Source organism: Hyalella azteca, unplaced genomic scaffold, assembly GCF_000764305.2.
Source record: "Hyalella azteca isolate HAZT.00-mixed unplaced genomic scaffold, Hazt_2.0.2 contig7095, whole genome shotgun sequence".
NCBI lineage: Eukaryota > Metazoa > Arthropoda > Malacostraca > Amphipoda > Hyalellidae > Hyalella > Hyalella azteca.
The window spans coordinates 438,598-453,322 of record NW_025937227.1 but is presented as its reverse complement, the minus strand read 5'-3'; the positions used below and the strand labels follow the sequence as shown (position 1 = coordinate 453,322).

General features: G+C 37.4%; 1 protein-coding gene across 1 annotated transcript; it reads right to left on the bottom strand.

The window, feature by feature from the left end:
• Positions 1-3,651: 3,651 nt before the first annotated feature.
• On the bottom strand, positions 3,652-13,774 carry LOC108667012 (U-scoloptoxin(05)-Sm1a). Its single transcript, XM_018153989.2, has 3 exons — positions 13,446-13,774; positions 4,831-4,992; positions 3,652-4,395 (listed from the first exon to the last, which is right to left on the bottom strand). Exons 1-3 carry the CDS (start codon positions 13,504-13,506, stop codon positions 4,166-4,168), a joined length of 453 nt encoding a protein of 150 aa, XP_018009478.1. The 5' UTR covers positions 13,507-13,774; the 3' UTR covers positions 3,652-4,165.
• Between the last annotated feature and the right edge of the window lie 951 nt (positions 13,775-14,725).

Genomic DNA, 14,725 nt, shown 5'->3' with positions numbered 1-14,725 from the left:
TTCATCAGTCGCATTCAGTTGAACTTTTCTGAAGTGATTGAAGATGGAGTTACATTAGGGCAATGGTCAAATAACTTATTTGAAATAAGTTATTTTTGTTCTTTTGATAAATTTTACCAATATTTATAATTTAAAATTTGTGTGTAAATATAATTATTAAGGCATTCATCTAATTGATTTTTCAATATTCAAAATACTATGAAGACATTTTAGAAGTAATTCGGTTCGTATTTTTGGTGAAAAATATTTATAGGGGAAGCTTCTCTAATCTTTTTTAAGTGGATATATTTCAAGAGAAAGCAAATCAAACAGGACAAATGGCTCGTTAATGGCAGTGTAAAATGAATAATTTACGTACAACGGAGGTTTTGCCATACATTTTCGAAGGTAAGCGAGTGACATTGTGAGTAAATGTTATATACCCACGAATGAAATCATGAATGAATGTTGTATGTCTAGAGTGAAAATATGAGTAATTATTGTATGTCAACTAGTGTCATAGTGAATAAATGAAATATATCTAACAATAAAATGGCGAATAAATGTCATATGTCCATAAATGAGTGAAGATAGTGGTAGTGGTTAAGAGGCTTGGTCCATAAACAAGGTTACTACACCAGCACATGCTTTCTCATAAGGCGTTTTTCAAGGAGTCTATGAGCACAATAGCTTACTGTGAGTTACAGCAACAAACTTTACAACTTCCACGCTTTAAAGTACGCTCGGAAAATGAGTGGGTCAAACTGTCCAAATTCTAACCCACTTTTTAAACACACACGAGCACACAGCTAACGTAGCACTGATGAACTCTTTTTGGTGAGGCTGAATTGTGTCAGGATGACACATAGCAGTGCAAATAATGTATCGCTATTTAGACAATGACCCGCTCATTTGAATGAGTGTAACAGGAGCTAAAGTACATGCACATACCAGTGGAAGATGATAACTTTACATCTCACCAATTGAGTAAGGCTCGAGCATTAGAAGCGATATTATTTAAATATGAACACGAAACGAACAATATTCAGAATAATATTCAGTAATTCCAACGCTGTTCCCACATGACAAGTAAACGCAGATCCAAACAACGAAGATTTGGACAGACGTTTTCCTTTTGATAACAATGCCACGTTGATTTATTACAAGGGACATGAAAATAGTGTAATTGTTACATGTTTTATAACAATTAATAATGAAAAAAAGACCATGTAAGTTGAAAAATGGTACATTATGATGATCGTTAGCATATTTGCATGGTTTCCCTGTACATAATAACAGTTATAATTTCAATATACAAGAAATAGCTTTTTCTGAAGCGGTATGTTGAATTGTGTTATATTACTAATTTCAAATTAATGTTCAATCAATATACGAAAGAGCTCACCATCTTTGTACAACATCCAAATTATAAAAAAAACATAATAAAATTAATATAAAAAATTATTATAACATAATAAAACATCAAAATTTCCAATAAATACTCAGAAAAATTAATTTATCATGTTGTCCAAATGGTAACACACTTTCTGCATGTATCATTGATACACTGTTTAGCTGAGCCGAAACGGGTCACTATATATATGGCCAGCCGGGCCAATAAAAATGTTTTGCTATTTGGACAATTTCTCACTAATTTTTCTTAGTGAGCATAAGAATCAACATACATAAGCATAAGAATCACATACATTTGTCGTGGGCATAAGAATCAACATACGTTTCTCTTATACGACAAATAATTCATTTGGGTGAGAAATCCTACACGGAAAATATAATGAACCATGTTTATTGTTAATGAACACAATGGCAAAAGATTGACGGCTTACTGAGTAATTTTCTTCTAAGTTCTGATAAAATGAGAGAAGATAAAAGACAAGATAAAGATTTTTTTACGGTAAAATGTATGATTGAAGGAATGCGGGTCAATAGATATAAAAAAATGAATTAATAACAAAAATAGAATGCACTTCAATGATGTTGTCAATAATATCTATTGCCCGCAACAGTCATTGATATTTTTTACATATTTGTCATCAATAAGATCGAGAAATTATCTGATAAATCCAGGTTTATAGCATTCAAACGACTCCTTACATCTGAACAACTGATATGACAGCACACAAAGTTTGTACATAACGATTGAATAATTCAAACTGGAATCAAAACACTTGACACTATTTACACGTGGGTATAGTACACTATAGCTGCCTGACTTGAAGCTATGGTGAAACAACGTCAGTAATAAAGTGTGTGTGTGTGGAAGGAATATTTAATTGAGTGAGCTACTTTCAGATACATGAATGGGTCAAATTGTCCAGGTATTGAAACACTTTTTAGCGTATTTTCTCATTTTGGAAAAAAGGCGCTATTGTGCTCGTCATGTCTGTCCGTCCGTGACTTCACGTTTTCGTCGTCGAGAAAATGCGCTCTCTGTCACTCACTGCAGTGAGTACTGAGTTATATTTTTTACTCACATCATTAGCAGGGAGAGGATGTAGCTCTAATACGCACTTTTGTCGGGCCAAACTGGGTCACGATGACCCACGCAATAGCAAAAACTGCATCGATATTTTGGACAAAGTCCCATTCATTTCTCTGAGAGTATAAGCACTTCACACGGGTGTTATCAGTGCTTTACCTCGCATGTCTTCCTATTAATTGTGACACTCTTCATATTTTTCCAGGGCAGTGCAACATTCATGTGACCGCTTCTTGTCAGTCGTAAACGCGTGAGATACATCGTAATAGAACAACCAATTAGAACATTAACGTCCAATTAGAACATTGACTTCCAATTAGAACATTAACGTCCAATTAGAACATTGACTTCCAATTAGAACATTAACGTCCAATTAGAACATTAACGTCCAATTGGAACATTAACGTCCAATTAGAACATTAACGTCCAATTGGAACATTAACGTCAAATTAGAACATTAACGTCCAATTAGAACATTAACATCCAATTAGAACATTAACGTTCAATTGGAACTTCAACGTCCAATTGGAACATTAACGTCCAATTAGAACATTAACGTTGAATTATAACATTCAATTATCATATTTAATTTCTCGTTAATAATCAAAGAGTTGCATTGAGCCCCAAAATTGAACACATGTTAAATAATACAAATAAGTCGTTGATTCAGTGTTGATTTGCTAGATCAAGAGATACTGTGTTGGCAACGGTACATCTCACTCACTGCTAAATGAATATTGAGCTGTTTTCTAGTTAACATTTCTGGCTGGCCAAGTTATTTCTCACTAACTTATGAAGTGTCACGCACATGTGACCTAATATATTCGCCGCTATCTACATCATACTACAGTATTATGCAGTCAAGCGTATATAAACTCTGGTAATGTAGAGTCCTAACTCTGGTAATGGTAAATTCTAGCCTTATTTAGCCTCATCATTTTTCATATAACTAACGCGAGCCAATATTCCAAAAATTTTTTATAAGCTGCTAATCTTAAAGTTTTAAACCCCTTTTTTCACGGATTCTACACACACTCGTATATACCTCAAGCGCAATCTATCGCCGCTAGGTATGTGATTTTAAATTCAATACATTTCAGTAGCAATTCCCCCACTCTGACATGTTTGCATCAATATATAATTACTTGCAAAAATCCTCTAACATTAAAAAATTCACTGAAACCTACTCCGATTGACGTCTCAATTTATTATTTTACGATAGTAGAACAATACCAGTCAAATTTGGTGCACAGTCTAAATAAATAACGAAGTTGATTTTTTATGAACTATAGAATTCTTAATTCATAGAGAAACTAAGCGAAAAATGCAACCCAAATAGTCTCACACGATAAGATAAAACTAGAATAGTAAATACGTTGGTGTAAATATTGTGGTTGCCATTAAGATAACAATGCTGTAAATACGGACAGGCTTATAAGATTACTCCGCAAGTTATGAACTATTGAAGAATTTCATGATTTTGAAAACACTGTAACCGCCTAATGTGAATTTTGATTTGACAAATATTGTTGGAGTTCCTGGCAGTGTTCGTTGCTTAAAAAAAATCGAATTACGTCAACAGTAAGGCCTATAGGGGAAGCTAAATATATGGTTGATTAAGTAGAGTATTTTTTCTAGATTCTCCCGCAAAACGCTTGTCCTTCCCTGTCCACTTCGCTGACTGCTATTTTACCCGACACGAGTAAGGGTTAAGAAGCTGTTTACGAAGGTAAGGACGAGCGAACTCCATACAGCTGTTGTTTGACGACGAGGAGCTGAGTTACAGCTGTCAGCCTCGCAGGTGCAGAATGTTATCATGATGTCTTTGGTGCCTGTACGGCTGTAGCACCCATCGTGTGTGATGGCCCGCGCGTCATCCAGCCATCCGCAACTTCTGATGGTGCGCTCCGTGCCTTCGACTGAAAACCGGGATAATAGTTAACGATGCCCTAGCAATTATTAATGAGATTTTGTACTTCTGCATGTGTTAATTGGATTAAATGAATTTCCGAAACCTTTTCTGGAACATGAAATTATTGTAAATTAACGTAATACAGACTAGGAAGGAGTGTTAAATGTATCTCCTATTTATATATATGTCAAGTTCGGCTTTTCAGTATAGTCTGGGTATTATCAAAATTTTAAAATTTTTCTAAAAGTAAAAGGTGTCAATATTCCAAAACTTATCGCAAGCTGCTAGTCTTCAAGTTTATACCTTTTTTCACCGATTCCCCGCACCCTCAGACCGCTTTCGCCGACCCAAAGCAAGTAGCCTTCATATAAATAACAATTAAAACTGATAAAGTATTACGGAAATATATTTCTAAAATACAACAACATGCCATAGAACTCACTGTACTGTATAACCTTCCGGCAGTACTTGGCTTTCGCGTTGCCGAGGTGAGTGTAAGAAATTTGGTCGCAGTCGACAGTCTCGAGGGTGTGATTGTCGAAATGGCCGTGCCCACATCGGGGATCGAACTTGCTGTTGCAATCCCAACATCTGATGGCTGAACCTGAGGGAAACAAGGTGTTAGGTACTTAATTACGAAGCAGATGATGTAATCTGTAATTAAATCATGTTTTGGGTACTGCTTGTACAAACAGGTGGTAGAATCTGTTATGGGACCAAGCCCTTGGTTCTTGCTTGTACGAACAGGTTGTGGAATCTTCAATGAAACCAAGTGTTAGGAACTGTGGGTGATTCACGGAAACTTCCTGCTTTTTTGCGCCAAGCAGCCAGATGTTGTAGGAAAAGAGCGGGAGCATTTCATATGTAAGGCAAGGTCATGAAGTTTTGCATCCCGCCTAGTTAATTGCCACTATACATTGGACAAGTGAGCTGCGTGCGTTTGCTGTCGAGGCGTACTTTTTTAATGGCACTTCCATTATCGCTCAACGAGCATTCCGTACTCGGTTCCGTATTCGTCCTTTAGGTTCCGTTCCTAGTCGGAAATCGATTGTTAAGTGGGTGAACATACTTAGGGCAAGTGGATTTATGGGGTTATCCTAAATCAATTGTTTAGAATGACTGTCCAAGGACCCTACCTCATTCGAAAAACAACATCTGCCAAGCCATCGCCAACATACCCTTCAATGCTTCATCGCGTTGAACGAGTTGAATGGAACTTCATAAATCGACGAACTGAATGCATTGACAATGGGGGTCATCACTTATCCGGTGTCATCTTTAAAACATCAGAGCCACTCAACAGGATTTAAAAGAATCTTGTGCTAAATTTGTCCAAGAGCGAAGGTTTGTTACGAATCGCGTTGCATTGGTCACGCCGGAGTGAGCAGGTGAAGGCTCATCGATCAGAGGGCTTCTGCCCTGGAGCGGTGGCTGAGCGGAGCCTCCAGCTTACTTTTTTTATACTTCTGAGCTGCGCCAAAACAGGCCTATTTTAGGCTCGGCCAAATTGCTACTCTGTATGAGGAGCTACTGTGCTTTTATAATAATTCTGAATCTTTGAGGTTCCAAGTAGTTGTCTCACAATTGTAAAAGCCTCATTTAAACTGACCCTAAGTTCTGCTATAGAGGTTCCAAGTAGTTGTCCAACCATTGCAAAAGCCTTATTTAAACTGACCCTTAGTTTTGCTTTTTTTAGAGATAAGGTCAACTTTTTTTCCCCAATGATAGTTCGCAAAGTTACATACATGAACAGTAAATAGTCTAGAGTTTTGTACATGTACAGTCAACATTCCAGAGCTCAGCCAATTTACAGTCAACAGTCCACAGCTCAGCCAATGTACAATCAACAGTCTAGAGCTCAGCCAATGTACAGTCGAAAGTCCAGAGCTCAGCCAATGTACAGTCGAAAGTCCAGAGCTCAGTCAATGTTCAGGCAACAGTCCAGAGCTCAGCCAATATGCAGTCAACAGTCCAGAGCTCAGCCAATGTACAGTCGAAAGTCCAGAGCTCAGCCAATGTACAGTCGAAAGTCCAGAGCTTAGTCAATGTACAGTCAGCAGTCCAGAGCTCAGCCAATGTACAACCAACAGTCCAGAGCTTAGTCAATGTACAGTCAGCAGTCCAGAGCTCAGCTAATGTACAATTGACAGTCCAGAACTAAGCAAATGTACAGTCCAGTCAACAGTCCCGAGCTTAGTCAATGTACAGTCAACAGTCCAGAGCTCAGCCAATGTACAATCGACAGTCCAGAGATCAGCCAATGTACAATCGACAGTCCAGAACTCAGTCAATGTACAGTCCAGTCAACAGTCCAGAGCTTAGTCAATGTACAGTCAATAATGTTAAATAAGTAAGATCTCAGGTCGCTCAAAACGCACGTCACTTCACGGCCATGGTCACGCAAGCGCTCTCTTTGTTAACTTATAATTTAGAAGATCTCACCACTGACGATTTCAACCACATTAATTATATATAGCATGTATCTAGCGAATTTTCTACCACATTACCTGTAATAAGAATCTAGAGGAATTCATACTTTTTTGCGTTATTTTCCTCAATTTGAAATTTTGACACTGCCTACTAACGGACTGAACAAAAGCCTATAATTACCCTGTAATTGATACTAACCGATATTATTGCCATAAAAAATATTAATCTGGATTAAAAAATTTTCAAGTGATAGCAGTTGTTTCTTTTTCCTCATTTTCGCTGTTTCTTTTCTTTATATTATTTTTTCTTTTATATTAGGACGGAAATATTTTTGAAAGTTATCATACGATTGTATTTTAATCGAGCAAACTCAGCGCTCCGGTTATCCTGCCATTACGGATGAGAATTATTAATAAACTTACAAATAATGTATAAACTTGTAAACAATATTGTGCTGCGAATGGTATTTGGGCCTAACTTAATTTAACAAATTATTTATGTCGCGTTGTATGATTATTTCGAAAATTATGATCAAGATAATTACTGTCTTTATTTTATATATGGCATGAATAAAGAAATAGGATCTAATTATGCGTCTTTGAAGTTTCCATTATGTAATATGAGCACGAATGTGTGTATATATCGAACAATTATATTAAATTAGCATCAAAATGTATCTATTTACTCTCTTTTCAATTTAAACTATTCGAAGAGATATTTGGTATGCGCATTGTACGTTTGTTTAATTTCATAATTCCTATTAGTGCGGAAAAATACGTGTGCCATTGCAGAACAGCGACGAATATAACTTTTGGTAAATGCTCACAATCCAATAATATTATATTTTTATTATTCACCTCAAATGATACGGGTTTTTCAATGCGAATCATGTAACATGTTGACGTGGAATTTTAGGTCAACTAAAAAATTACGAATACGGCCACTTTTTTTTTTATTTGGTAATTCAGTTTCCGGTCAAAAAATTCCTTTTCCAACTCCTGGCAATAAAGACAACTCCATGCTGCCTTTTCTTGACACTGTAACCCTTTCTTGGCGCTGCGACCCTTTCTTGGCACTGCTGCCCTTTCTTGGCACTGCAACCCTTTCTTGGCACTGCAACCCTTTCTTGGCACCGCAACCCTTTCTTGGCACTGCAACCCTTTCTTGGCACTGCAATGCACACGTCACGCTGCTCCAAGGACTCCCTGATCCTCCTGGCACACGTCACGCTGCTCCAAGGACTCCCTGATCCTCCTGGCACACGTCACGCTGCTCCAAGGACTCCCTGATCCTCTTGGCACACGTCACGCTGCTCCAATGAATTCCTGATTTCGGTGCCATTCAAGAAACTTAAAAAATATTATACATGAGCTCCATCGAAATTAACGTATATTTCTAAATCTAAATCTCGCCCTTAACGGAAACAATTTTGAAAATTTTTGTTTAATGGATTCCAGTACAGTTACTGATTTTGAAGAACTTTATTAGCGTGTTGGCAAATGAGACTTTTTAAATAAAGGCCTCATGCCATTTAGAAGATACTAGAATAGACTTGTATTACAAAATCTCTTGTTGAAGGGCTGCATGTTCCGTTTAATGGCTTTTCATCTAAAGAAAAAAACTTGGGCAACTTCTTTCAATTCTTCATTTAGCCTTTATTATTTAACAGTCGATTAAGCCTAATTTTGATTCCAGGTCAATGCAGAAAGAGTCAGGTAGTATCATGTGTTATAAATGTCTTTAAAACAAGAAACTACCAATAATTTACGTACATTTCAAGTACTGTTTAAAAGAGTATTCCAGCAACCGTTAGGTTACACGGAGAATGGAATGAGATGCACATTGATCTAGATGAGCTCGATTTAATCTGTGATGAAGGCCGGGTGAGTTGATAGCCGTTCACCCGGGGTGAATAATAGCCTCGGCTGAGTTTGAGGCGATCTCTGCCGGCGAAAGATCTAAGCTAATCTTCTCCGGGTAAAAATCATGGAATTTAAAAGAGCGAACTTCCCTTTAAGTGGGAGCTACATGGAAGACAGGAAGCCTTGTGGGACAGAGAAAAAAATACAACGAAGCATCGAAGAAGAGGAGTGATTAACATTGATACGTAGAGAGTATTTTAAAAGAACTGTCTCTATACAACACTCTTTATTTAGTATGAAGAATTTATTTTACTATTTAATGAAATGATCTAGTTGTATGCAGAAAAGAATTATGTCTTGTATCTGTATTTAGTGGAATGATAGCGGTTGAAGTTCATTTGGAGTTGCTGAACAGCGTATAACAGCTTAGAAAATGTCCATATTTGGTTCTCAGGCTTGCAATATGAGAAAATTTCCAAATTTGGTAATATATGCAAGATAGTAAGAGAACCAGCTTACACCTATGCCATCAAGTGCTGCGCATTGTCTTGCTTATGCATGGGTCTTGCTAAAGGAAATTTGAGTGCTCCCAATGGGTTCGATTTTATAAAGCTTGCGCTGTATGAGAATTTCACAGAGAAATATTGATCTTTCGTATTGTCCTAGTTAAACCGATGAATAAAAATTTTTCAAACTGATCGAAAAATTTTTCAAACTGATCGAAAAATTTTCGATGCATAAAAATATTCCAAACCGATCGTTGGCGCTACCCACAACAAACCGATCCTTGGTAATATCAAAAAGAGCCTGATAGTTGGACCAACCGAAAAGAAACCTACAAATACGTCTATAAAAAGGAAACAAAATCGCTTATTGATTATCATTCATGCAGATTTTTAGGAACCGCTTCATGTTGACGAGAAAAGCGACTGCACCAAGAGGTCAAAGGCACATGAAACGGGCACCTAAATCCATAACGGAAGGAGTTAGAGCTCAGTAGGTGGCAGCGGCAGGCAGGAATGTAAGCACCTGCAGCACCATGATCGATCCGGTCGCGCGGACTGCGGCAGCATGGCAGCGTTGCTCGATCTGCCCTGACGCACTGTGTGCCGGTCTATACTTTTTACGTAGTGAAATTAAGCCCGTTGTAAAAATATATAGAGGTAATCTATATATATATTTTCAATCATCTAAAGAATATATAGATGACGGGCTAGACTAGCAACGGGCTAGTAAATTAAATAAATAAATTGTAAATACCGCGGCGTGGCGGTGTTGCTCGACCTGCCCTGACGCACTGTAAGCCGGACTATACTTTTTACCTAGCGAAAATAAGCCCATTGTAAAAATATATATAGATATAATCCATATATAGTTTCAATCATCAATAAAAATATATAGATGATTGCGCAACGGGCTAGTAAATTAACGTTGTATGTAAATACTGTGGTGTCGTACTGTTGCTGCCCTGACGCACTGTGTGCCGGGCTATACTTTTACGTAGTGAAATTAAGCCCGTTGTAAAAGTATTATAAACTATGAGATGATTGTGCAACGGGCTAGTAAATTAAATAAATAAATTGTAAAAACGGCAGCATGGAAGCGTTGCTCGATCTGCCCTGACGCACTGTAAGCCGGTCTATACTTTTTAGCTTTACCTAGCAAAATTAGGCCCGTTGTAAAAATATATTTAGATATAATCTTTATATTTAGTTTCAGTCATCTATAAAATATATAGATGATTGCGCAACGGGCTAGTAAATAAACGTTGTATGTAAATACTGTGGTGCGTACTGTTGCTGCCCTTTCTATACTTTTTACGTAGTGTAATTAAGCCCGTTGTAAAAATTATATAAACTATAAGATGATTGCGCAACGGGCTAGTAAATTAACGTTGTAAATACTGCAGCGTCCTTCTGCTGCTCAATGCGCCGGTCACATACCTTTTACCTAGCAAAATTAGGCCTGTTGTAAAAATATAAAGTAAGCCATGAAATAATTACGCAACGGGCTCGTAAATTAATGTTGAATATACTGTGGTGTCGTTCTGTTACTCTATGCACCGGTCACATACTTTTTACCTAGCGAAATTAAGCCCGTTGTAAAAATATATAAACTATGAGATGATTGCGCAACGGGCTAGTAATTAACATTATAAATACTGCGGCGTCGTACTGTTGCTCTGTCCTGACGCTCTGTATGTCGGTCTATAATTTTTCCCATGCAAAATTAAGCCCGTAGTAAAAATTTAGAGTAAACCATGAGATGATTACGCAACTGGCTCATAAATTAAATTAAATTAACGTACATAAAAACTGCGGCATAGTTCTGTTGCTCTGGCCTAACGCAGTGTGTGCTGGTCACATACTTTTTACGAAGCAAAATTAATCCGAGGCGTAAAACTGTGGTTCAAAACTGTAGAGTAGACCGCGACATGATCACGTTATGTAAATTAGCGTTGTTAACACCGAGGCAGCGTTCTGCTTCTCTGTGCTGACGCACTGGCAGCTGTGACATACTTTTTACCTGGTACAATTAAACCACACGTAAAACATAAAAAACATGTAATCCATTACGCAATGCAAATAAGTTCCACAGAACACTGCAGAAGCTTTCTCCTTTACTGTGCCCTGGTGCCCTATACTTTTCACGTAGCGACATTAAGGCAGATGTAAAACTCTGCAAAACACCGTGAGATGTGTTTTGTAAGTGTACGTTGTTAACACTCCGGTAGCGTTCTGTTGCTCTGCATTGCAACACTTTGTGCCCAAAATTCTGTCAAAAATTCCATAATTTCGAAGAAAATTACATTCGCTCCACCATACGATCGAAGTTCAATTTTCCATAATAACTAATAAGAGTAGAAACGCGATGCTTTGTGAGAGAACGTGGAGCTTTGTGAGAACACTCAGTGCTTTTAAAGGGAACGTTTTTCTCAGTATGGGAACGCTGTAGTATCTAAGTTGCAGCGCTACAGTACTGAGGTGTTTTATTAACACGTCATGTAACTCTTCATTCCTTATATTTTACGTCACCTCTAACATGTGAAAATTCATTATATTTCATCATGCCATTCATCATTGTGTATATATAATTTTGTGTATCGGTTTCTTGTATGATAAATCGAGCGTGTCAATTCGTTTTGAAAGTTATCGATAAAATATTTTTTAGATTCAAAATTTGTTATTGTCAGATCCCGCTCTGTTAAATTATTGATCATCAATACTCCATCAATTTATTTTTTCATAAACACTCCACGACGAAGAATTTGGTCGAAAAGTAAAATGCATGGCTTTTTAAAAAAAAGCATTGCGTGAAAGTGTTATTGGATATTTACACAGAATATCTCACTTTCATAGTTTATTTTACCTACCACATTATTGTTCAATTATTCATTGAATCTGCCCTGACAAATCTAAATTTTTACCGTGCATTTAACTATTCCTTTATATATTTATATTAGTTGAATAGAAAATACAGTGAAATGTTCTCAGTTCTTTAATTTAGTATTACTTCCGTATGAGCCTTAAAAACAATTTGAATGTAGATTCAGATCGCAGAATCATGATTACGGTGCTTGCAATGGAAGAAAAGTAAGATCCACGGCGCTTTGTAGGAGATACAGACATGCACAAACTCTACGGAATTTAAGCCTAACATTTCATTTACTTGTTCGGAGAAATATGCTCAGTAACTCATCTTTATTTCCAGGGAAAACTTTAAAATAAACGCTTTATGTTTATAAATTTTCAACATATTCCAATACTGGAAATTTAAATACGCTTCTATACAAGCAATAGCTATACTTAGTCATATAAAAGAGTTTTACAAAACATGTTCGTTAAATAATTTGATGCCTGGAATAACGAATGCCACAATAATTTTTCTAAGCATATATAAAAGATACCGTTAATATTTACAGCCTTCGTATTGGCATGGTATGCAATTTCAACCATGGATTTTTGTTAGGGCATCGTTCATATAAGTTTAGTTACCAGGTAATTCCAGGTTATCCTGTTATTCATCCTAAGGAACGTCAGGTTAACAGGCTATGTATATCAATCAAATTTCCACACAGCTCCAGGTTAACCTGTTACATTTGTCACGCAACTTCCTAAGCAACGTCAGGTTAACTTGCTGCATATCACGCGTATTTTTTTTCGATCAACACGCACGGTTAACCTATAACTTGCCCCAAACAACCTACAGGGCAATGCCGGTTAACCTGCCGGGCATCCCAAACAATATCCTAGCATCGGCATATAATTTGGTGATAGTTTCTTTATTGTCGCGTTTTCTAACACGAATTTTAGTCTAACCGGCATTCACTCTTCAGTTATCTTTCGTTATTTCCGGTCCTGATAACGTCAAGCGAGATTTTGCGTTACACCTCAAAGGGTTTCAAAACAAACTTTTAACGTCCGTTACCTTTGATTTTTTGCGATATTTTTACAGTGAATGCGTTTAATGTCTAAAAAGTACAGGTTATTCAGCTTTCTATGACAGATGTTAAAGTAAAACATATGAGAAATTCTCTCTTAGGTGTAAGAAATCAAACGTTAAAAATATAATTGGAATTTAGAAGAAGGTTTCAATTCAGTCTTAATAAGCATAAAATAATTTCAAGCGAGCGAAATTAGACACAAAACATGTTTGAATTATTTTCAAGAGTCTGGCATGGAAATAACGTTCCTATTGCGAGAACGTGGTTTAAGCGGCTTGCAATCTGGGACCAAAGAAAACGAAGGAAAACCATGCAACTTACCAGAATGAACAACAAACGCTAAAAATGCCATAAGAATAGCGGCAGCTTTGGTCATCTCCATGGTATCTTTAAAAGGGTTCACGGTTTGACCTGGAGTAGCCGAAGTGTCACAGAACACGCCTCAAGATCGAAACTTCAGCCGTCCGAATCTTATGGCCTTGAGACATCCAAAACACTGAACTTTTATACGGCTATCGCACTCAGTTGCATCAGTGAACCAAAATCAATAGAAGCCCAAGCAGCGACCGTGAGAACATTAGGAACAGAAATGAATACTATGCAAACTAGGGCTTCATTTGAGCGAGCTGAACGCAACTTCTTCACGTGACGGCGCAGCAAACACTGAGTGTTGGGTGACCGAACGATGTCCCTCCCGCCACCGACCGGCCCTGCGGCTGCCGGGATCGATACCGATGGAGGTTGTGGGCCACAACGACCTCTGCTCCCCATACTATCTACACTCCTATCATTGATACCTTCAGTATCTGCACTCCAAGCATTGATACCTTCACTATCTATACTATAGTTGAACATTCAGTAACTACACTCCTATGATTGATGCCTTTACTATCTATAGTTTTCTATACTATAGTTGAACCTTCAGTATCTACACTCATAGCATTGATACCTTCACTATCTACACTCCTATCATTGATATCTTCACTATCTACACTCCTATCATTGATACCTTCACAATCTACACACCTATCATTGATACCTTCACTATCTACACTCCTATCATTGATACCTTCACTATCTACACTCCTAGCATTGATACCTTCACTATCTACACTCCTAGCATTGATACCTTCACTATCTACACTCCTAGCATTGATACCTTCACTATCGACACTCCTAGCATTGATACTTTCAGTATCTACACTCCTATCATTGATACCTTCACTATCTACACTCCTACGATACCTTGTGTCTGGCCATTTTTCATAGCTAAGAACCCATCACTCTATGTGTTTTTTTACATTGGTACCGCGTGTACAGGCGTTTATTTCAGCATTCATCCCAACTGTCCAGGCGTCTTTTTTAGCACAGATATCTTGTGAAATTTTCGCACGTTTTGCAGCCTTGATAACATCTGTTCCGAAGTTTATGTAGGACAGATACTCTGTGTTATTATTTAGTCATTCGCAGCATTGATACTTTGTAGCCAGGCATTTTTTTTTGCATTTTCACCAAGTTTCCCGGCGTTTTTACGGCATTGATACCGGGTGTTTAATCGTTTTTTTTGGCATTGCGTCGTAGTTTTTTCGTAACATTGACAT